Source organism: Volvox carteri, assembly GCF_000143455.1.
Source record: "Volvox carteri f. nagariensis unplaced genomic scaffold VOLCAscaffold_3, whole genome shotgun sequence".
Taxonomy (NCBI): Eukaryota; Viridiplantae; Chlorophyta; class Chlorophyceae; order Chlamydomonadales; family Volvocaceae; genus Volvox; species Volvox carteri.
Genome location: NW_003307546.1, coordinates 1,512,461 through 1,535,452, shown reverse-complemented (window position 1 = coordinate 1,535,452; position 22,992 = coordinate 1,512,461). Strand labels below are relative to the sequence as shown.

At 58.8% G+C, this 22,992-nt stretch overlaps 4 protein-coding genes across 4 annotated transcripts in view; 3 read left to right on the top strand and 1 right to left on the bottom strand.

Annotated features, from left to right (window-relative positions):
• The window catches only part of VOLCADRAFT_103015 (uncharacterized protein), a gene marked incomplete at its 3' end in the record, with an annotated part of 4,599 nt that extends 1,000 nt beyond the window's left edge, over positions 1 to 3,599 (top strand). The window contains exons 2-6 of the mRNA XM_002946545.1: positions 90 to 329; positions 1,026 to 1,085; positions 1,228 to 1,537; positions 1,764 to 2,297; positions 2,784 to 3,599. Coding sequence (XP_002946591.1) covers positions 90 to 329; positions 1,026 to 1,085; positions 1,228 to 1,537; positions 1,764 to 2,297; positions 2,784 to 3,599 — 1,960 coding nt within the window. The remainder of the gene's footprint in view (positions 1 to 89; positions 330 to 1,025; positions 1,086 to 1,227; positions 1,538 to 1,763; positions 2,298 to 2,783) is intronic.
• A 2,216-nt stretch (positions 3,600 to 5,815) lies between these two features.
• VOLCADRAFT_115993 (uncharacterized protein) lies at positions 5,816 to 10,832 on the top strand (the record flags this gene model as incomplete). Its single annotated transcript, XM_002946544.1, has 5 exons — positions 5,816 to 5,887; positions 6,054 to 6,095; positions 6,364 to 6,885; positions 7,203 to 7,346; positions 8,028 to 10,832. The coding sequence occupies 5 exons, from the start codon at positions 5,816 to 5,818 to the stop codon at positions 10,830 to 10,832; spliced, it is 3,585 nt and encodes a 1,194-aa protein (XP_002946590.1).
• Positions 10,833 to 13,508: 2,676 nt separating this feature from the next.
• On the bottom strand, positions 13,509 to 16,407 carry VOLCADRAFT_86689 (uncharacterized protein; the record flags this gene model as incomplete). Its single annotated transcript, XM_002946374.1, has 5 exons — positions 13,509 to 14,554; positions 14,966 to 15,027; positions 15,367 to 15,396; positions 15,827 to 16,053; positions 16,378 to 16,407. The coding sequence occupies 5 exons, from the start codon at positions 16,405 to 16,407 to the stop codon at positions 13,509 to 13,511; spliced, it is 1,395 nt and encodes a 464-aa protein (XP_002946420.1).
• Positions 16,408 to 17,973: 1,566 nt separating this feature from the next.
• Positions 17,974 to 22,992, top strand: part of VOLCADRAFT_115992 (uncharacterized protein) — a gene marked incomplete at both ends in the record, with an annotated part of 25,595 nt that continues 20,576 nt past the window's right edge. The window contains 11 exons of the mRNA XM_002946543.1: positions 17,974 to 18,146; positions 18,482 to 18,635; positions 18,879 to 18,990; positions 19,344 to 19,451; positions 20,157 to 20,285; positions 20,745 to 20,849; positions 21,039 to 21,179; positions 21,362 to 21,455; positions 21,803 to 21,973; positions 22,179 to 22,315; positions 22,806 to 22,990. Of these exons, the coding sequence (XP_002946589.1) occupies positions 17,975 to 18,146; positions 18,482 to 18,635; positions 18,879 to 18,990; positions 19,344 to 19,451; positions 20,157 to 20,285; positions 20,745 to 20,849; positions 21,039 to 21,179; positions 21,362 to 21,455; positions 21,803 to 21,973; positions 22,179 to 22,315; positions 22,806 to 22,990 (1,508 nt within the window). The remainder of the gene's footprint in view (positions 18,147 to 18,481; positions 18,636 to 18,878; positions 18,991 to 19,343; positions 19,452 to 20,156; positions 20,286 to 20,744; positions 20,850 to 21,038; positions 21,180 to 21,361; positions 21,456 to 21,802; positions 21,974 to 22,178; positions 22,316 to 22,805; positions 22,991 to 22,992) is intronic.

Genomic DNA, 22,992 nt, shown 5'->3' with positions numbered 1-22,992 from the left:
CCTTAGCGTAACCTTTTTGGGCTCTTCATAGAAGTATTCGCTCATTATATTGATGCCCATGATGCTAATTGCCGTGTATGCCTCCCCAGCCGATGGAGCACCCTTCGTGAGCAGAGTGTTAGCCTGGCGGGCGGTGATCTCACTAACCTACTTTTCGTTGACGATGTGTCACTAGTAGCGACAGGGCACGATAGAGCTGAATGCCTTCTGGGGCTACTCGAAGCCTACTGCAAAGCGACGGGTATGGCCGCGAATGCCGCCAAGTGCGAGGTCCTCATTTTTGGGGGTGCTACGCGTGAGCGGAAGCGGCTTGTTGAAGCTGAGTACCGGTTAGGTGGGGTGGGGTTGCGGGTCCTGACCGGCAACGAGACGGCACGGTATCTCGGGTTGCACTATGGCCCAGGAGTGCAGTTCTCAGCTTGTACCAAGCAACTACTCACAGCAGGGAGGCGGGCCACATTTGGGCTCAGCACCCTGTGTCGTGATAAGAAAATTACCACCCCCAAGCTATGTATGTCTCTCTACAATACACTAGTTGTACCGGTGTTTTCTTATGGAGCGCAAGTTTGGGGACCTGACTTCATTAATGTGAATTTTGAAGGTGCTATGGCTAATCCCATGAACAACGTGCTTACATGCGAACCGTAGTTGGGGCGAGGAGCCCGACTATGGTTTCCCTATATCGCGAGCTGTCACAGAGGCCACTCCAGTTCCATTGGACCAATCTTGTACTTAGGTTTTGGAACTCTGTGGTTAAGAGGCCGGGAACGTTGTGTCACCGGGCATTTGTCGCTGACCTGGAGTTGGCACTTGGGGGCGCCACTGAGTGTTGGGCAAGCAAGGTACTAGCCTTTCTTACTAGCTTAGGAGTGGAGCCCCCCACTAATACGCGCGGTAATGATCTTATATCGTACTACACCACCCTTAAATTGCCAGTCGAGAGCATTCTTAAGGTTTTTGCCAGCGGCTTGATGCTCGGTGGGAGTGCCCGAATACCTTGGGTGACCCCCGCGTCTTCCCCATAGGAATTACCGGAGCCAAGGCGTGTCGCTATATGAACTGGATGGGAGCTGCCCCGTCAAGGGGTGCGCGTCTTGATTGGCTGGAGCACACTAAAGGGACCATGCCCCAGCGACTTCATCATGTGCTCATGCGTTTTCGGTTAGGCTGTTGGGAGTTAGAGGTTAATAGACCTAATGGGCGTGAGCGCACCGCGCGTACCTGCAGGCTTTGTGACTGTGGAGCGGTTGAAGATGAGTTGCATGTTTTCGAAGAATGTCCCGCTTACAAGAGCATACGGGCTAAGTATGATGGTGACCTAGTCCTTACGGGGCGCAGCATGCGCACCACTATGACTGAGGCGCCACCCCTGGCATTGGCCAGGTACCTCTCGGAAATCTGGGAGGCCAGGCACGTCGCGCTGAGGCGCTTCGCCCTGAAGCGGACGAGGGAGAATGAAGATGACCTCCCGCGTACCCGCATCAATACCAATACAACGTCCATGGCCCCCCCGGCTTTTACGGACACACCCGCACTTGTGTGCGGAACTTGTAACTTGTAACTTGTAACTTGTTAAGGGCTTTAAGGGCATGGTAAGGGTAAGCACACCTGCTGAGGCAGATCGGATGCGGAGTATGCGGAGTAAGTATGTGGCGGCGTATCGGTCTTGTTATACACTCGCGTCTCCACCGATTGAGATTCCTCCCACCAGGACGCTGCCAACACTGCTGCTGCTGCTGCTGCTGCACTGCCCGATGTTGCAGGCCGTCCGGTGCACCGCTGGACTTCAAGGGCAGGTCCCGCTGCAGAAGGAAGTCATGCAGGACTTCATCCACACTGTTCTCAAGAGCGACACAGCGGACCTCATAAAGGGTCATCAGCAACACGCCTATCCATCGTACCTGGCGGCTAGTGCTTTAGGCTGGGAGCTGGCTTTGGAGCAGGTGACGCTGTGGCTGCCGGCGGCGGCGGGGTCGGCGGCGTCGGCGGGTTTAGACCCCGATGCAACGCGGGAGCTGCTGATCCCTACGGAGATGGCACTGCATGGGTTGGAGGAACTGTTCCAGCAACTTCGGCTACGGCGGCAGTCGGGAGCACCGGGGGAGCCACAGCCAGGCCCGTCGCAACCCAGGTTCGAGCGGCAGCGGCAGCGGCAGCGGCAACGATCGGTCCAGGATGCACGTCGGCGGGTGCAGCCGCGCCTTGAGCCGCCGATGCAGCAGCAGCAGCAGCAGCAGGCAATGCAGCTCCAGACGGATCTGGTGCAGCATGGGGTAGCTGCTGGGGCGGTTGCAGAGGTTCGGGGGGCCGTTGCTGCTGCTGCCGCTGCTGCTGCTGCTGGTGACCTAGGTAGCAGTTTGGGTTTGGATGAGGGACTGGTAGCAATGAGGACTCCCAGGTCAAGGTTTTTCGCCGCCTGCGGCACCGAGTCGACTGACTTGAACGGGTGGTCCACGCTAGAGTCACGGTGGCCCACGGTGTTCACGGCGGCCCAGCAGCAGCAGCTGCAGCTGCTGCAGCGGCAGCAACAAGGACAGCAGCAACCGCTGCAAGAGCAACAGCTACAGCGACAGCTGCAGCAACGATCGCTGCTATCGCCGTCGGAACAGCAACAACAGCAACAACAGCAACAACAGCAGCTGCCGCCACCGCGATCACAACAGCAGCGGCTTCAACAACAACAACAGCAACAACAACAACAACAGCTACCTTTGCGTCAGCTTCAGCAGCGACAGCACCCGTCATCTCTGCACCAGCAACAACGGCTTCAACTGTCGCAACAGCAAATACAGCTGCAGCATTTACAACAGCAACAACAGCATCAGGGTATTGTGAAGCGAGAACATTGGTCACACGAGGAGAACTTACATCATCAACAGCAGCAACAGCAACAACAGCAACGCCTCCCGATTCCTACAGGTCCTCGGGATGCACCTATTACGTGTTCGGCATCGCCCGACTTGCCTCGGCCTCCTGAGCTCTGTGCTCCGCGGGACGTCATGCGCTCGGAGGCTGCCCAGCAGGGCCCAGCCGCGCCAATGACCGCACACGCCACGAAGCGTCCTCCACAGGCGTTGCCAGCCGATCCATTGCCGTCCCCGCAGCAGCTGCTGGCCCCACCAGCACTTCACAACGCCCCTTCTGGAGGCCAGACGGACGAGGATACTTCGAACAGGCACTGCCTCACACCGCAGGCTGACCCACGGGTCGGATCCACAGATTATCCGGACCGATGCAGCGAGTCGGGGGTGCGGGCGGTGCCCAGGACCCTGGGCGTGCAAGCGTTGGAACCTGCCGCAGACCTTGACACAACTGGCGTGCCCGGCGGCAGTGGCGGCGGTGTTTCCCCCTCCGTGGCAGCCGCAGGTGCTGCTGGTAATGCAGGAGTGATGTGCTCGGGCAACCGGGCAAGCGGAGTCCCAGGCCTTTCCTCAGACCCAGTCCTCGCGGCGGCCAACAACGCGCTCCCGTCGCCCGCAGCCGGTGGCCTTCCACTGCTCAACCTGTCTAAACCTCGTTACGGGGATCCGCAGCTATCGTCCCTACGCGGTCGCACAGTGACGACCGAGATGCCAGGTGCACGTCTGTTCCCACGCTAGCTTACCGGACGGGGGGGAGAAAGGGCTGTCCGGACACCTACGGTCCTCTAGCCGATATACGGAGCTGTGGCTCTTTGGCCCCCATCCACATGGATGGGGCAGCAGCCGTAATTCTGCCTAATGAATGAAGAACCTATAGCAATTTTCATGTTTTACATGTTATTTACCTCTACCGAACGTTATTAAGAGGTCAGGGGATCACAGCCCTACCAAAGTTAATCATGTACCGTTTTCGCCGATTCCTGCCCACGGCCCGGATTAGATCGTTGAAGTATATAGGCGGCCCTAACTTACTGACAGGCAGTGAAGTTTTCTCTTGATATGTGGCTTACATGACCGTAATGAGCATGAGGGCAGGGGGGAGCAGCGCCTCCTGGTCGCCGCGGATGTGGCGCTGAGATGGCTGCGGGTTGGATGTGCATATATATATATATATATATGTGGTTATGGGTATGGATGACACGCATGCGACGGGGTCACTGCAGATGGTGGTAGCGGGCACTGGACCTGCCTGAGAACGGGAGTTGCGTGTTTCATGAGGCATGTATAGTGAATGTAGTGTAGTCTGGAAGCAAGGTGATCGTGTCCTTGCCCATTGTTGTGTTGTTGTGCGATGGAAGGGATGTGTGTGGGGGGGGGATGCGCTTTGTATACGTGGGGTAAATTTGCTTTGGCGGATTTCGTTTTGATCGATACGAGGTTACAACTCCCAAAGCTCCGAGCTCCCACCTGGCTGGGGCATGTGGGGATGCTCTGCAGGTACGTTAAATTGATATTCGGTTGGTTCTATGGTGTGGCTGTCTGGACTCGGCGCCACGGGCGCGTTCGTGTTCTGACGTGAGGCTCGTTCTGTGTGCACTTCAAAGCTATTTTTGGTCGTGTGCCGACATTCCTTCCTCAACGAAATGGCTCTCGCCATCATGTATATCATCCGGGGGTTACCCAAAGTTGTTATTTGAAATTTCGTTAGCAATTACATTTGCAGGTTGGATGAGAGAGAGAGAACTGTGTCCTTGTCCTTGCAGTTATAGCTAAAGTTACATTGTCCGCACAAAGTGCGGAGGAGGTCCGTCAAAGCCGGAAGGGCCCATGGTCCTTGTATAATTGGGCGTGATAAAATTGTCGCATTCATGTGGGTATTTTATTGCCCGGCTGGCGTCGCCGCAGGCGACGAGTTCCTGTGAAATGGACTGCGATGCGGACGAGAGTCTCGAGACGTAGTCGCTGTATGTAATCGCTGTATGGGGATAGCTTCCTAAAGGAGGTCTGTGCGCGCCCTGGAAGGTGTCTCTGCGCACGTCATGCAGTGTGTGAAGCGCGCTCTTATGCGTCGAGTTGGTTGGCTGCATGTCATGTCTGGGCATGGCTTGGGGAGCCACAGAATGGCTTGGGGAACGCGGCTTGGAGTGTCGTCCTGGCAGGTGTCTCCTCTTGGCTGCATGGGGCCCCGGCTGCGTGTGAGGTTGTCCGGCCCTCTTATGGATTGGAGTCGCTGACGGTTTTGGTGACCTTGCGCGTCAATTCATGAACCCACCGTGCCAGATGAGTCTTTTGGGTTATACCTGGATCTATGAGGAGAGGTAGCGGGAGCCGATGTTTGTTTGGCCTGGAGGATCTTTATCCTTTGCATCCGCCGCCCTACCTCCGTTACTCTGTCCTGACTCCAAGACGTACTGCGTTGGCGTGTTTGTCTTCATGTTGCCAGGAGTTCACCCGACTTCGTGCCTTCGGACAGAGTCGCCAAGCCCTTTAATGTGGTCAGAAGCCTGCTGGGAAGGTGTGCTGCGAAACGTTCCATGTACGGATTCCGGAACTTTTGGTACCTTGGGGAAAGTTGACTTTCTCCCCAGCCCAACGGATGGAAAGTGACTTTTTATTCATAAATTTAATGTGAATTGTGTAAAATACATGAATTGTTCTTTCGGGTAAGACGCACCATGATTTGTCCATTGAATTGTGCTCCTGCCATGCTGTGCAAGACTGTTGCCGCACGCTTGCCACGAGCACATGCATGTACTAAATGAATCCAAAAGCCATGACCCCAAAAAAATAGCATGCCCAGCTTTTCCTCTCACTAAGATTAATATGCGCCTTCAAGGGAAGGCTGCGTCGATAGAGTCGCATTCATGAAGCAGGCAAAGAGATGACCATGCGCTTTACTAGAGTTTTACTCACTTATGCATAGCCTTCGGCGATAGCTTCTAGGATTTACAGTGATGTCAGTTCGCGGAAAGGAGTTCCCGTCCTTCGTTCAAGATGCTGGCAATGGTTACAAGCTCCGGTTACTGGTAAGCTGTACCTGCCTTTGCAAGTATTTCATAATGTTTAGCCGCAACTTGAGTGGTACTCTTCCAGGTGCCCGGCCTTGACGGTCGGGAGTGCATTGTCTGCATACCTCCACCGCAACGGGTCGTCGCCGAAGATACGGAAGTATGGCCCCCTTGGTGCTTTCAGCTCCTTTTGGTCGCGTCCGAGTATATAGCAGCACTGCAAGAGGTGGGCACATTCCGTACCAAGTGTTACGAGGCCGCTCGAATACTGCAACTCCCCTCCCCCCTCGTATCCTCCCTTGCCATTTTCTTCAGAGCACGCTTGCGGGAAGAAGCCACAAACACGATTCCCCTACAGGCCCCTCTCCCCTTTCATTTGCACCATCTCCCTGCCTCGCGCCAACAACCCCTCTTTGCGGAGGTCTGCTCCGCCCAAGTGTGCCAACGGCGCAAATTTCCCCAATTCCCCCCTCTCCCCCCACCCGGCGCTGCAGTTCATGACCTGGAGCTTCCCGGACACCTGGGCCGCCCTCAAGGCCCAGGTGGCCGAACACGCTCGGCAGTTCATCCGCTTCCCCGCCACCGTACCGCAGCCGCACCCTTTGCATGACCCCAGCGCCTTCCGCATTTGGGCCGCCTTCACGCACTGCTACTTTCACGGCCTGCGTGGGGCCTCGGACAGCAGCAGCAGCAGCAGCAGCACTACCGCCAACATCAGCAATGCGGAGGAGCGCAGGGAGGCTACTCGTTGGTTGCATCGTCTGGTGGGGGAGCGCAGCTGGCAGCTTGAGGGGCCCGTGTACTGCGCCGCGGCGCGGTGGGTGCAGGGCACCTTGGACCGCCTGGAGCCGCTCTTTCCCGGGGTGAAGACCACGTCCGCCGGGGACTGGGCGACGGGCGGGCAGCGCGACGGGCTGCGGCCCCTAGCGATGCGTGGCGAGAAGAACACACAGGGCCGTTACGTGCCTGTGTATCCCTTCCACATGTCGGGCACGTGGAACGGAAACCGCTTGAAGGTGCGGGATGTGGGCGTGGAACGAGTAGGTCCCAGAGGTGGTGCATGTAAGTCTGCTTGTTTGCTTGCTCATGTTGCCCCCACAAGCCACACCGAGGCATTCGAATCACGGCCTGGTGATATTCTATCGGTAATTGGTAATTGGTAATTGGTAATTGGCAGCCCTCTGAGGCCCCCTATGGCTTCAAGTCCTCAGTCCGGGCCGCAGCTGCTCCCCAGGTGCCCCCACTTCCCTCATTCCCCGGTGCATGTGCCTTTATGTGCACATGCACATGCACATCCTCATGTGTACATATGTGCACGTGGCGCCACTTGCAGTTCACGCTGCGGAGCCAGCAAGCCCCCCGCAGTGTCACGGGCTGCTGCGGAGTTCCGGGCAACTTTGGCCAGACCAACAACTGCGCACTGGGCTTCCTGGTGCTGGCGGACGTCTGCATGGCCTTCACTGCGGCGATGGAAAAGGTGAGGTGGAGGAGGTGGAGGAGGTGGTGGAGGAGGAGGAGGGAGGAAGCAAAAGGCGTTGTAGGCGGCTTGGGAATTGCCAGTCGAGGGGGATTAGGTTGAGGTTTCTGAAATTCATGTGGGGAAGGAGGTATGCACGCAGGTTGTGGCGTGCGCGTTTTCCGCGTGGGGCGTCTTAGGGGGCCCTGGGACTGTGTGGCGAGTTGTGTGTACACAGGCGAGGTACGTGAGTGGCTGCTGAGTTTGGCCACCGTGTGACGCTGGTGGAATGGAGTTTATTACACCGTAACGCAGGGAATTATTGTTCTGGGACTTGTGACCCCCGGTGGGGGGGGTTAAAGGGGGTATTTCATCCCGTCCGTCATTTGGGCGGAGAAGGGAGCCAGGGCGCCGTTTGTATGCGCATTTTATAACCCCTAACCACACGTTAGGGGTACGCGAGGCGCCATATCGCTACACAGCACACAACGCACAGCGCGACTAGGTGCTGCCTGTCGACAGCGGATCCGGCCCACCCACCCACGCAACCAACAAAGGGTCAGGTAGCTGGGTGCGCATAAAGCTGGTTGTGCTGTTGGCCTCCATTCCGCAACCGCAATGCCCTTTGGCCTTCGCCTTTTTTCCTGAGTCGCGCCAGAGCCTGCATGTCCCGGCCTTGTGGATTGCACCGCTGCTGGTCAGGCCGCCAAACCGGGCTACTGCCTAAACGGGCGAGAGGAGCTCCAAAAAACCATCATCCAGGACTTTTACAATTCCGTGCTGTCCAGCGATACGGGAAACATAAAGCCCGACTACTTATCGTACGGCTTTCCATCGTACCTGGCAGCATGTGCACTCGGCTGGAAGCTGGCTTTGGAGCAGGTACCGCTGTGGGGTAACGCTGCAGCGGAGTCGGCGGCGGCGGCGGCCACGATGGCGGCTGCGGGGGGTCCATCAGCTGTGGCTGCAGGAGCACAACCCCCCATGTTGCAACTGCCGAGGGAACTACCGCCCCCCTCTCAGCAGTGGCAGCTGCAGCTGCCATCGACGCCGTCCCCAGTGCCCCAGATATCTCAGCGGCCGCAACAGCAGCCTCAACAGCAGCAGGCGCAGCTGCATGCGGTGATGCAGCAGGCTCACGACCAGCAGCAGCAGGCCCAGCCGCCGCCGCAGCAGCAGCAGCAGCAGCAGCAACCGCAGCATCTTGACCAGGAGGTGCAGCAAGGACTGCAGGGCTATCTGACCGCCGCGCAACAACCGCACCAGAATCACCGCCACTGTCAACAGCCCCCGCAGCATCTTTACGTGCATCCTTGGCCCTCAGCCGCAGTTGCCGAAGCAGATGCCACCCGCACCACCAGCTGCCCGGCTGCCCCCGGACTGCAACTTCAAGTCCCTTCCTTACCCTCCGGCGGCTCGGCCACCTCCCTCAACGCCCTGAGTGGGGGCAGCAGCGGGCCCCCTTCTGTGTCGCCCTTTGTGGCCATGCAGCAGCAGCAGCAGCTGCTGGGCCCTGCAGTGTTCCAGCGCACCTCTCCGCCGCCCTGCGCAGCACAGGGCGGCTTTCACTCCCCGCCTGGTGACCCTCGGGGGGTCACACAACACGCGGTGCTGAGTGGCCATCAGACCCCACAAGCCCTGTTTGCGGTCACGGACGCCGTGCCGCATCATCATCACCATCATCATCATCCTCTGCCACATAGCCCGCTGGTATTGCAGCCACCATTCCCGCGGTCCATGCATTCGCCGCCGTCGCCTGTCGGCCCGCACCCCGCCGCCCCCGGTGGTGGCGGTGATGGTGATGGTGCTGCTGCTGCCGACGGGATACCGGCGGATACCGGCGTCACGAGCGGCCTGAGCAACATGTCCCTGGATGGCTCTCTATTGACCTTTGGCGACGCAACCTTGCGGCTGATAGGCGACGAAGTCGGGGCACATGCGCCCGGAGGTCTGGCGTATCTGGACCCGGGAGCTGGGCCGATCGCCGGCGACGGCGGCTGCTTCATCGGTGGTGCGGCGGACGCCGGCGCTGAGCTAATGCCCGGCGCTATGGACCCTCCCCCCGGGCCGCTGCTGGCCAACGGAGTCCTCCAGCACCTCCACAGTGCACCGCCGGAGGCTTTCCCGAAGCAGCTGATCCCGACCCGCACCGTCACGACCCTGCTTCAAGTACCGCAGCTCCAGGCGGTGCAACATGACCAGATGCAACTGCCCATGCAGCCGGCAGCAGTAGCGGCACCTGCGGAGCAAGGGTCGATGCCGAGTACTGCAGCAGCAGCAGCAGCAGCGGCAGCGGCACCAGCTCCCGCAGCTGGCAGTGGTAATGGCAAAGCAGCCGAGGCCGAGGCTTCAGCCGTGTTATGTCTTCAGGCGGTTGCGGCAGCGCTGCGGCAGCTTCTGGACTCCCAGGCCCACAGTGCCGCCCCAGCGCCTGCACGAGTGGTGCGGTTGCACCGGGAGGTGACCACGGCGCTGGAGAACTACCACAACCACCCTAAGCAACATCATCATAACCATAATCAGCTTCATGGGCAGCACCAATTTCAGCAAATTCAGGAACAGCACCAGGCTCCCGTCGCAGCCACAACAGCCGCTTTTGGCGGGGGCCGAAAGTTACCCGGCAGTGGCCACGCCGCCTCATCCCGGCTGCCGCTGCCGGTGCCAGCGCCCGGTCCCGGGCCGTTTGGCGGCGCGACTCCCTTCATTCGGCCTATTCCGGAGCTCCCCCCTGCAGGTCCGTTCGGCGGTACTGGTGGGGGCGCTCTGACCATTCCCGGCTTAGCTGCGGGACCGCTGGGGTCAGCTCCGGCTGGGGCAGCTCCGGCCCCCACTCCTGTTCAGCTTGTGCCGCCATCGCCCTCAGCTGCTGACGCACGCAGCGCACCCGGTCGCGAGCACAAGGTGCCGGCGCTCGGCTCGGGGCCCTGTGTCACAGGGGCCACAGGCGGAGTGGAGTCCCACACAGCGGCAGAGACGTCCGCCCAGATGGGGTGCAGCAACGTGTTTCACACGGGTGGCGGGACACTGATTGCGATGAAGCAGGAAACTCTCACGGCCGCCGCCGTGGGGCCCTTGGGAACCACCACGGGTCAGATGCCGGCGTTGGCTGGCGTGCCAGCCGATGGCTGCGTCCATGTGGACGCAGCTGGCGGAGGTGCCGGTGTCGGCTGGCGGACTCCGAGTGGCAGTTTCGGGCTGCCTCCGTTGTTGGAGCCGGCGGAGGTCCTGGAGGGCGATAACTCTTTGCTGGAGCTGGCGTCGGGGTTGGCGGGGGGTGGCGGGGGTGCGTCCGGGATGTCCTGGTCTCGGGGCGGCGGCGCATCGCTGGCGGACTTGTTGGTGAGCCCCACCGGTAGCGGCCGGGGCGCTGTGGACCGCGGTGATGGGGGTGACCTGGATAGCGGTGTCGCAGGAGAGGTTGTTGGGGGTAGTGCGGGTGCCGGTAGTGCGGATGCCGGTAGTGCGGATGCGGATGTGGGTGGGAGAGGTACCACCGGGGGGTGTTAATGCTGGGAGCGGCGCACACCAGTACGTGCGGCGGCAGATGGGGGTCTCTGAGTGTCAGACACGGTTGTCGGATCAAAAACAGCTGGGTTGGAGCATGCGTGCGCGTGTCAAGGTGCGTGTCAAGGTGTGTGGGGTGTACGGACGGCAAGACGGCCTGTGTGTGAGTGTGTTGTCGTGAGCGCAGGCTTCTTGAAAAGTGAAAAGGTGTACTGAAGTACTTGCATGGATGGATGCTCGGCTTGCTTGACCATGTTTGCGGTCCGTTGGGTCCCAGGCAAAGCAGGGGGCCCAAGGCAGGGGGGGTTACTTGGACTTGGACATGGACACCCCAAGGTAGGTGGGGGGTAGGTGCTGTCTTGGTGAGAGCTCTGCACGGTGCGCTGGAGGAGGTGTTGCGAGGGGGGGGGGATGAATGGCGGATGAGGGGAAGCCGATGCCGCGCTAACCGAGGGAGCGATAGGCGGATTAGAGCTGCGCCTCCGTTGCTATTGTTGCTCTTCCATTAACGACCGGGAGTTAGGGACTCTGCCGTCCAGTACAACTATAATTGGTGTGCTGTCTGCTATCCTTGCATGGGCCCTGACGCTAGTGCAACAGACACCGGCCCCATAAATCTAGGATGGTGGGTGAGGATTTGCCTGCTCTTTTTCCTGCCGAATGCTTCAGGGCTGGAAAAGCTCCGCGCGGGCTGAGACCGGAAGGTATCTGTGTGTCGCGCTGTGTGACTCCGTTCATCCCGCCATCTCCCGCCATATTCCCGGTTGTGCATTTCCACGCCGTGCATGCTTCCTTCCAGCATCACGCCAACACATGTATAGACGCCGGATAAGCGCTGGACTTCCGGAGCCATGGAACTCCACATATACTGCCCCATTGGTGTTGAAACCGCCAAGTGACCAGCACACACATATACATACATACGTACATTAAGACATATACATATAGACACATATACATGTGTTATTGCTAAAATGCTTTCCCGCGCTGGGGGCCGTTGCGGGTGGACTAGGACAACGCAGCAGCAATGTCAGCGCTACCATACCAAATTTTCGTGAGCTAGGGCCGCATGACATTAACTTTTCTCGTAGAGGAGAGCCCCGTCGTCCTGTTGCTTGAAGAGCAACAGGGTTGAGGGGCTCAGCCTGCGCCACCGGACGCGGCTTGGACTCGTGCGGTGTTGAGGTTCGCGAGGCGAGGGGACTATGAAGGCAACGAATGCAGCGATGTGGAGGGGAGGCAGGTGATGCCTGTTTTGTTGAGAGGGTGTTATTCAAAACTCATACACATACATATAAGGGTTTGGCACCACTGGTAAGGCGCGACCATTGCCCCCGGGAGATCCCGGGATCGATACCCGTTAGGGTCAAAAGTCCTTCCGATGGTGGAAGGCATTGCGCCCCTATTTGATGGACGGTGGTGACCTGGGATAAATTTAACCTGCGAGCCGACCAAGAATGGAGTTGGGCCGCTGTCGACCCGGCAGATTCCGTTGGATGCTGGTGGTGGGTGCGGAACCTGAGCGATCCACCGAGAAGTTGACTAGGGTGACTGGATGAGGGTGCCCCGAAATACCGGGGAAGGCAGGGTTTCGCAGGGTAGCTGCCACGGGCGAAGATACACCCCCCTGTTTCACACATACAGCAAATCAGTTCAGGCACTACTGGTAACGCACACACCGATGCCTCCGGAGGTTACGGGATCGAGACCTATCGGGGTCGAATGTCTTTCTCGTGGAAGGTAAGAGTCCCCCTAGTCGATGGATGGTGGTGACTTGGGATAAAGTAGACCTGCGGGCTGACCAGAATGAAGTTGGGCCGCTATTAATCCGGCAAATTCCGTTGGGTGCCGGTGGTGGTGCTGAATCTGGGCGATCCACTGAGAAGTCGGCTAGGGTGGGTGCCCCGAAATACCGGGGAAGGCAGGGTCTGCCGGGTAGCGGCCACGGGTGAAGATATGACCCTCCTATCCCACACATCATACAGCAGGGGCAGCAGCCCTGGCCAGCGTCAGGCCCGGCAAGCTATGTAGTCAACACATACACACGCATGGTGGGCGGGGAAGAAAGTGCAGTATCGCTAATGATAGTGCGATGGATCAGCTTACGTGGGCGAGTTCACCTGGCGAGTGGCGCACTGCTGCTGGTGGTGGTGGTCTAGCTGCAGTAGCAGTACAAGGGACATAGGACTGCACAGCAAAAGCCCCAAAGTGATGATGTCCCAAACATACATTTATCGCAGGAGTGGCCACATACCGCCATGGCAGCTGCAGCACGACCCCCCCTATCCACCCGTGCACCAACCCGCATGCCAGGCTGCCAGCCCCCTGGGGCCCCGTGTAGGGACCGGCACCTTAACTCAGTCTCGATGCGGTCAAGGCCTGCAATCCGCGGTATGTGTATGGAATGCAACATAACTGACTCTGATGGGCTCTGATCAGTGACGATTGATATGCGGTACAAGTGCTGTATAGAATGCAGTTTTGAGGCGGCACCATTATCAAACCTCACGGAGGGACTTGTATGTATGTATGTATATCGAACTTTATTCCATCAGCCGGTGCCACCAATCCGTCCGCAGGCAAACGTTCTTGGGGGTTCCTTTTTCATTGGTAATGTGGCGCCGTACAGCGAGATACGGCGATTGGCGGCCGACCTCCCCTTGAGTGGCGGTCGGCTTTTCACCGCACGGGCGCCCGTCGCATGAAACCCCCACGACCCCCGGACTGGCCCCCCTTCCGAATGGTGACACCCACCCGCGAGGGGTCCCTCTGTACGGGCACCCCCGTCGCACCGACCCCAGCGCCGACCCCGACCCCATCACCCCCCTCCTCCTCCTCCTCCTTCTTCAACCCCGGCTGTGACGGCAGCTGCGGCTGCAGCGGCTCCGTACCGGGACCCGGTGTCCCCTTCTCGAATAGCACCGTCCCACCACCACCACCAACAACAACAACAACACCACCAGCACCAACACCACCAACACCAACACCACCAACAACACCACCACCGGCAACACCAGGACCGCTGCGGTCGGATGCAGCAGCTCCGAGACCAACCTCGCCACCTACATCGTGCAAGGCGCCGGAAGGCTCTGCTGCACACTCATCTCCTGCTGCTGCTGCCACTTCGCCCATCGTGCCCGCACCACCGGCACCCCTAGGATTCCCCGCCTGGCCAACCCTGAGTCCCGCGCACAGCGCCTGTGAGCCCCTCCGTCCAGAAACCAACAGCACCGGCCTCGCTGCCCCCGCCGGGTTGTTCCCCCCCCCTAGATTCCCCCCCTTGTCGCTGCTACTGCCGTTGTAGCCTAGCGAGGCTTGTGACGACATCAGAACGGCGGGCCTGGTGGGCGGTGGCAGTAGCAACAGGGGCTGTGGGGACGGGGGAAGCAACTGTGAGAGGGGCGCTACTGCCAAGCCCTCGGCGGCGGCGCCCTGCAGCTGTAGCTGTAGCAGTTCGCCTGGCGCGGCAGTAGCAGCGGTGCGCTGGCGCTTGGCGGCGGCAGCCCCGGCTGGGCGTGGCGGTGGCGCGCCCGCAATGCCGTACTGTTCACGGAAGGTAGGCCCCTCCGCTCCGTTCCCAGCGCCTCCACCGCCTCCGGCAGCGGCGACTGCCAGCTGCACCCGGAGAAGCTTGTTCTCTTCGACAACGCGGGAGAGCTCCGAGACCACGGAGTCCAGCTCGTGCTGCTGCTCGTCCGATTGTTGGACGAGGTTGGACACTAGAGCTGCTCCAGGGGGACAGGAGTCGCAAGGAGGACCGAGCGGATGCACATGTTTGTACTACAAGGGAGTACGACAGCAGCGAGCCCCAGTCCAGCAGGAGCTCGAGTAGCAGGTCAACAGATGTTTCTTCGTCATCCCACTGGCGGCCATCGATCCTATATTTCCATTCTTTGCAAAATGGAAAAAAAGGGCCTTATCCCGTACGGCACCCATACGGCCAGCTACGACAGGGAAGGGAGTTTCACCGCTCGAGGGGAGCCCTGGCACTTTCATGGCGGTGTGCGTTGACATCTTTATTTACATCTAAACCCTTTGGAACCCTTTGGCCGCCGTCACCCCCGTCTCTTGGCCTCGCTACACCACCTCCACCACCACTGCTGCGGCCCCCCCCTTACAGCTCCCTCCCGGCTCACTCATATACGCGGCCTGGGCTTCCCTGCCGTACACGCGCGCCAGGTTGCCCTGTGACGGCAGCCTGAAGGTATCCATGGAGAAATCAGGCCATGCGGGAACGGTTGGCGGTTGATGGTTGGTTTGACGGTTGATCGTTAGTGGTTAAAAAACCATCCCAGCGAAACCACAGGCGTTACACAGGAGAGCCCGAAAGCCTCTCCCTCCTTCTGCACCCCACCTACCCCACAACTACACACATACAGGCAGACATACATACATACAGACTCACGGTAAAAAACCATTTAGAGGCCGTGGCTGAATGTACGGGCCCACGCGTGTATTACCTTTCACTCCCATGCCGACCCACTACTCCCCCCCCATACACACACACATGTGCACCCACGCCCAGTGCCCCACCCACCGTATGGCCACCTCGCTGCCGCCAAAGCGGCTGGGGGGCAGCAACACAGTCACGAAGGCCTCACCGCCGACCCCTCCAGTCCTCCGGGGCCACCCTCCACACGGGGCACCGCCACTGGGCCCCACTGGCCCCCCGCGGCCCACCTCAGGCAACAGATCTCCATAGACGGAACCCGAGGAACCTAGCAGCAGCAGTAGCAGCAGTAGTAGGAGTAGCAGCAGTAGCAGCAGCAGTAGCAGCAGCAGCAGCAACAGCAGTACCCCCAGCAGGTGCAGTGTGTGTATGTGTGTGTTGTTGTGTGGTGCAGTGTGTGTTGTTGTGTATACATGTCTTGTTGTGTATACATGTGTTGTTGTGTGTTGTTGTGTGTACGGGCGTGTGTGCTCCCCCGGTATTCCCTCCCCCACCAGTCGGCCCTTCCATCGAGGTGCTGCGGGGCAGCTGCAGGACCAGGGCCGACCGCTCCGACTGCTGGCAGCCGCCGCCCCAGCCCTCGGAGGAGCTGTTGCACCGCTGCGGCTGCTGCTGCTGCTGCTGTGCCCAGGGCTGCTGAGATGGTGGTTGCTGGGACTGCGGCAGTTGCGGTTGCGGTTGCCGCATGGAGGGCTGTTGTCGAGTGCCGTACTCCAGCGCCTCCTGAATGTATTCCAGAAGCTCCGTTTCAGTTAGTACGGCACCCAGATCCTCCTGAGATGACGCGAGTTACGGGGCGGGGAACAACGTCGATGGAAGGGTTGAGCTCACGGGAAGTGAGAGGAACAAGATCCCAAGTCAAGGAAAACAGTTTGCTTGTGCTCCTTGAGGAGCAGCACAGGTATTTTGGATGTACGGCACGGGCAGGGGGAAGATGGAGGGGGGGTCCCGGCGCAGCGGATCTGGTGGAAAAACGAGACACCCAGGGAGGGGAGGGCTTTGAACCCCTTGAGGAGGACTTGAACTTGAGGCGGCGAGGCTTGGTAAACCGAGCTGGCACCGAAGGGTGACCGTAACGTGTAATGGTGCTATACTTACCGCCAGCTGGGCGACCACTTCCGCTGCCATGGATTGGCCAATCCATATTGTTGAGTCAAAGCAAGTGGTCACGACGCTTCTACAATGCGGAAAGGTGAATCGGCACGGCGAAGTTGCGACATGGCATGGTGTGGCGGGAATGCAGGGACGGACCTATGTCGACCTTTATCATTATGCGACTGGTTCGAATTTAATCTTACATCATAGTTCCACCGATGGCTTCAAATCCTGAGATTGCCCAAAGGTGACGCAGGTTCCAACCTTCGGGTTTGGCAAAGCCGCGTGCGTCTAAGACACTTTTGTTATAAGCAAATCCTTGCATCTGGCTATCCATAGGATATGATTGAAAGTAACACGTCCTATGTAGCCTCTGGACTGAATGTCTTCTCCGAGATGCTTACTTATGCTAAGCACCGGGGCCCTTAACTCTATCCTAACATTTTACATCGGCTGTGGTCATGTTGTGGGCCTAATCGAGTATGAGTGAAACGACTTGTCGTTTTCACTTATTGACACTTTCGGTCAGCATACTGTTCCGTCGGCCTTTCCAAGTAATCCTTCATACACAATCGGCACCATAGAAGGTTATAAGCTAAAAGGCATCTGGCATTATTAACGGTTGCTGAACTGTTACAAATCCATCAAAAAAATGCTTTTGCAAGGGTTCCTTGTCGATGGTGGCTCCTCGTCAACTTATGCACAACACAGCACGTCAGAGCGTTAATAAAAAGTTGCAACTCTTGTCACAACCACCTCTTCGCATCGACGCCTTAAGATACGGTGTTTTAAGAGTAGTAACTGATGCTCAACCGTCCTAACGGATGTGCTCCGACACCCGGTGAACCACGACTTTCCGTGTTTACAGTGATCAGTCTTTGGAACGCCGCTTGTGCATTGCAGCAAAAAGCCATAGGCGGAATCAGGAACCTTGACGCTTAGTTGCAGACACTCTTGACTACGTAAGGTTCAGCCGCATTGGCGCATCCGATGTGCTAAAAGGAAAGCCCGTGCTGGGCAACAACTTTATTAGCATACCAATATACCTTGTGCCAGGTGAAGAAGCACGCTTTTGGCGCAGGTTTCCCCACTGACTTTCGGTAAGGAAGCCACGTTGCCATGTGCTGCTCTGCGGCACATGCCTTGGACCGAACAGACTTTCTGTTGCCTTGTAATATTCCCACATAAATAAAGCATGCATTTATCCATTGCCCGCCAGTGCCCGCCTTTCAACCCGCGCCCTCCTTTCCTTTCCTGTTCTCTCTACCCGTCTCAAAGTTCTACACAAACACCGATGCTCTCCCCCCCCCCGGTGATCTTTGTTAGAAGCCCATACACGGAGCTACTTCCGCTCCTGTCGAGACTTCCTTGTCCCTCACCCACTCCCCCACATTACGGCCCCCACCCCCCCAATTTTAAGCTTGCTTACCGGATTTCTGCCTTTAACTCACCCTCATCTCCTATTCAGGAGATGGCGGGCCCGGCGCCACCCAATCTCGGCGGCCGCGTACCAGGGTGCCCCCCCCGCGGCTTGTCCTCCTCCATCAGCCCCACCACCGCCACCGCCACCGCCACCACCGCCACCGCCACCGGCTGTAGCAGCAGCAGTAGCCGTGTTTGGGTTCCGCAGCACCACCGGGACATCACTCTAGGGAGGCTGGACGGCTACCTGGCGGCGGATGGGCAGTTCTCCGACCGCACCATCCGTGCCGACATGTGGAGCCGGAAGTGCGCGGAGTGCGTGTCCCTGGAGGTGTATAGCCACCCCCGGGGTGAGAGGGGGAAGACGAACCACAAGACGAGAAGGGGAAGGGGGAAGGGGGAGGGGGGGGGAGGAGGGGAAACGGGGGTAAACGGGGAAGGGGGGATCAACCTGCGTTCGCCAGGTCGGCCAGGTGAAGGGATTGACTTATCGGGTGGTGGAAGGGGGGAGGGGGGCACTGTGGCTGGAGGGGTGGAGGCGGGGAAGCTCGGCCTTGTAGATGTGCGTGCCAATGTACGTGCACATGTACGGAAGCCGCATGAAAAACGGCAGTAACGTGCGTCCGGCCGTTGTTTGTGCCGCACGTGACGGGTCTCGCCCGCCGCAACTGCGGACTTCCGGCAGGTATTCCGTACCCGACGTACGATGAGGCCATACGGATGCCGTACTGTCCAGCCAAAGTGGGCGACAGCTTTGGTCCCTCCTGGACCACCCACTGGTTCCGTGTTCGAGCCCGAGTGCCCCCCGACTGGGACGGATTGGGGCCCCTCATGTTTAGGTGAATGCGTGTGTGTCTGTGTCTGTGTCTGTAGGTGTGTCTGTAGGTGTGTCTGTAGGTGTGTCTGTAGGTGTGTCTGTAGGTGTGTCTGTAGGTGTGTCTGCATGTGTACCGCACCATCCGAACCCGATGCGGACTGCTGCTCCCCTTTTCTCCCCTAATCTTCTGTATACTGCTGTACGACGTCACGGTACGGCATTGGTTTACGATCATCTGCCGTGACCTTATTTGGTTCCTTCCCAGGTGGGACAGCGGCTCCGAAGCCATGTTGTACACTGAGGGGCCCACCCCCCGCCAAGGAATCACGGACCAGCGCAATGAGTACCAGCTGGGGGAGTGGGCGGTTGGGGGCCAGGTGGGGCGGGGTGGGGACTGTCGGTATGTCGGTGGGGGCCCGGCAGCCTGTTGGGCGGCGGGAGCTGGTCGGGGCCCCTGCGGTTCCGGGTTTCTGTTGCGGGGCTCTTCCCCCCCCCCCGTGGCCCTTACATGACCCTCGCCTCCACTCCCGCACCTCACCTCATTTCCGTCGTTGCACGGTACAGTACGGTGCAATACAGTAACGGTGCAATATAGTACGGTGCAGTACAGTACGGTGCAGTATATGTACAGTACAGTAAAGGTGTTTGCCCGTGCTGAGGTCCCACCGTGTGGGTTTGGTTCTCCCCGCCCTCCCCCCGCTCTCCCTTCCCCCCACCGACACCCCCTCAGGAGCTGTTGTTTTATGTGGAGATGGCGGCCAACGGAATGTTCGGTAACGGCCCCTCAACTAACAACATCCAACCACCTGACGAAAACCGCTACTTCACCCTGAAGACGGTGTGTGTGAAGGCTACCTCGTGACCGTGTCCCCGTTGCTGTACGTCAGTGTACGGCACTGTCCAAATCCCAAATCACAATCCATCTTACACTCCCAAAAGTCCTTCCGTCTCCAGTTCCCTCCTCTCCCGCCACCTTCCCGCACCCGCAGCAGCTGCGTCCCTCCAACTGACCAACCGCCAACCCCCGGGCCGACTAACCACCGATTCAGTTAGTGACGTCATGGTGACATCGGCAGCTAAATTCTGGTGCACCTGCGTTTATTGTTGTTGTTATTATTACAGCGGGCTGCCAAGTTTTTATACCGTAATATGCAAAGAAACCGAGCCAAAGCGGCACACACAGCCTGTCGTTGTAATGTAAGACACATATAGCCTGGAAAGGAAGAACAAGTGGTCCGCACCGGCACCGCCACCGCCACGCACAACACCTCGGCAAGCTCGGCCACGACTAAGACCGGACGAGCACTGCCAACAGCGGCTCCCCTCCCTATGAGCGACAAACTCATTCCTACAAGTACCCCGGCGTACTACCCGAGTATTGCCTCGATGTGAAGAAGTGCGGCCGAACACACCACCTCGAGACCGCCTTCCTCGATCTCTGTGCGCTGCACCTCAGCGTCATTTCGCGGGTGATCTTCTGACCCTCCCCTCCACCACCACCACCCTACCCGACCATCTCCCCCCCCCCGGCGGCGCCATTCAGGCCGAGTTGGCCATCCCCAACCTCCCGGTCGTGGCCCTCTTCCACGACCTGCGCGCTCTCACGGGTCTGGCCAAGGAGCTGCCCGCGGGGAATGCAACTGGGGAGATCGCGCTGTACACCGCGAACAAGGTACGGTGCCGTACAGTGTACGGTCATAGCGTTGGAACATGAAATTGAGAAAGGCTTAATTAAAACGATATGCGCCGTCGTCATGCGATCCTTCGCGTTGGCGGAGAAACAAGGGACGTTGCCCAAAACCAACAACCAACAGGCAGGTCCCTCCAAATACTGTACGGCATTGCACATGTGGGTCATTTTTATTATGGAAGAAGACAAGGAAATGTACGACAACAAGGATATGTGGTGGAGCTGCTCACACATAGCAGGTTCCGGCAATGGTCTGCGGCTTTCCGGCCTTCCTCCGACTTCACGGCGACTTCCCGAGCCCTCCACCACTCTTCGCCAGCACCCCAATAAAGCCCCCCTCTCACCCGCCTTCCCAACCATTATTATTATTATTGTTGTTATTGTTGTTATTCTTATTCTTATAATTATTATGCATGTGACTTCCCTCTCCCGCCCCTTCAGATCGTCAACACGTACTTCCAGGGCGCGCCTCCCGAGTGTGTGTCTGTATGTCGGTCCCTGGCGGCCGAGGTACTGGCTGTACGGGACCCCGGAGAGAGACTGCAGGTGAGAAGGGGAAAGGGGAGCTGGAGGGGGAAAAGGAACGGAGTGTGACCCGTGGGTCATTATGCCATGGTCGCATGAAGCCATGTCCGTACAGGTCCTCTGACGTCATCCCACCGACTCACATACATACATATACACACACCTACACGCAACCCCCCTTGGGTTTCCCTGCTGTTCCCCCGTCCGCAGGTGTATGCAGTGGGTCACTGCCACATCGACACAGCCTGGCTCTGGCCCTTCTCCGAAACCCACCGTAAGACGGCTCGCAGCTGGAGCTCGCAGTTGCGACTGGCGGAGAGGTACCCCTGGCACGTCTTCACCGCGTCGTCGGTCAGTGGGGAGAGGGGGGGGAAGGGAGGGGGAGAAGGGAGGGAAGGAGAGGGATGGAGATGCACCGCATGGAGTAGCTTACGTACGTGTTGCAGTGGTAGTACGATAGATTTTCAGACACAAGCCGCGGGCCCCCATCTGCTGTATCCCATGCCTCGCGTGTCGTACTCCCTGCCGTACAGGCCCAGCAGTACGAGTGGCTTCTTCAGGACTATCCTGGGCTGTTCTCGGAGATTCAGGAGGCGGCGGCCCGGGGCACATTCGTACCTGTGGGAGGTGAGCAGCAGCAGTAGCAGTAGTGGCAGCAGTAGTGGTAGTGCTAGTTGTAGTTGTTGTTGTTGTGGGGGGAAGGGGAGCTAACGGCTAAGAGGTGAGGACTAGAGCACCAATCTTCACTTGAAGCAAGGTAGGTGGGAGAAACCCGCCACACCCCGCCAAGCACCTTGGGGGGGTGCGGAGGGTGTCTGTGTCGGGTCCTGGTCCGCCCTCACCATCTGATATCCCCCCTGCCAAGACCCCAAAACCCGCTCCACACTCCCCTGGGCTCCCCCAACCCCCCACACCCACCCACACTCCCCTCGCCCATTTCCCCGCCCCTCTTGGTTTCCCCCCGCCCCCCGAAGGCACGTGGGTGGAAATGGACACCAACCTGCCCAGCGGGGAGTCACTTATACGGCAGTTTCTGTACGGCCAGCGGTTTTTTGAGGCGCATTTTGGCAGTCGTTGTGACGTGTTTTGGTTGCCCGACACCTTCGGTTACAGCGGGCAACTGCCGCAGATTGCCCGGGGCGCGGGTGAGGGGTCTCCACGGGAGGGGGGGGGAGGAGTCCGGATGCACCGGCGTGCCATCAAATGTGTATTTATTTCTCTGCCGCCGTTGCGTTCACATACACACACATTCTTAGCTAATTTGGCAATGGCCAGCAGCTCTGGCGACCGACACGCATTCCCCCCCCTTCCCCCCTTGCTCCCCCCTCCCCCCTCCCGGACTTCTCTCAGGTATCCGCTACTTCCTGACGCAGAAGCTCAGTTGGAACAATATCAACACCTTCCCGCACTCCACCTTCCAGTGGGCTGGGCTCGACGGGTCTTCGCTGCTTACACACTTTCCCCCCGCCAATACGTACAACGCGCAGGTGGGCGTGTGTGTCTGTGTATATAATGTATGTATGTATGTATGACTTAGATTACACTGTGGGCCGCGAGAGCCGGGGGCCGAAGCCGAAACACAGCGCAAGGGTCGGGAGCACACAGCACAAGTCGGTTAGTCTTGTGTGCTCCCGACCCCGACTCAGACTGCCAACACTCTACGCAGCCACTCCGCAGCCCCTCCATCCGGGGATGGCGCTGCATTGAATACACCACGAAGGGCTCTCAGGTCCCGCTAGAGCGAGGCCACAAGTCTCAGCTAGGGCAAAGTCAAAGGCGCTCTGAAACAACCCCCCAAATGTATGTATGTATGCATACTTGACAGCAGTTCCCTCTTGAACCCATTTCTACTTTCTACGCTGCTTTGCATTTTGTAGTTATTCAAATTACAACCCTCCAAACACCATAACCCAGAAACCCCATCCCACGAACCACATTCGGACACACGTACATACATACGTACACACGCGCACACAGGCAGACGCGCACGACATCCTTTTAACGGCCACCAACTCCAAGGATAAGGACCGGGCACCCGCGGGCTACATGCTGTACGGCAACGGTGACGGCGGCGGCGGTCCCACAGTGGATATGTGCGAGAGCCTGTCCCGTCTGGCGGGGTGCCGGGGCCTGGAGTCCCTGACGGTGGCCTCCCCATCCGAGT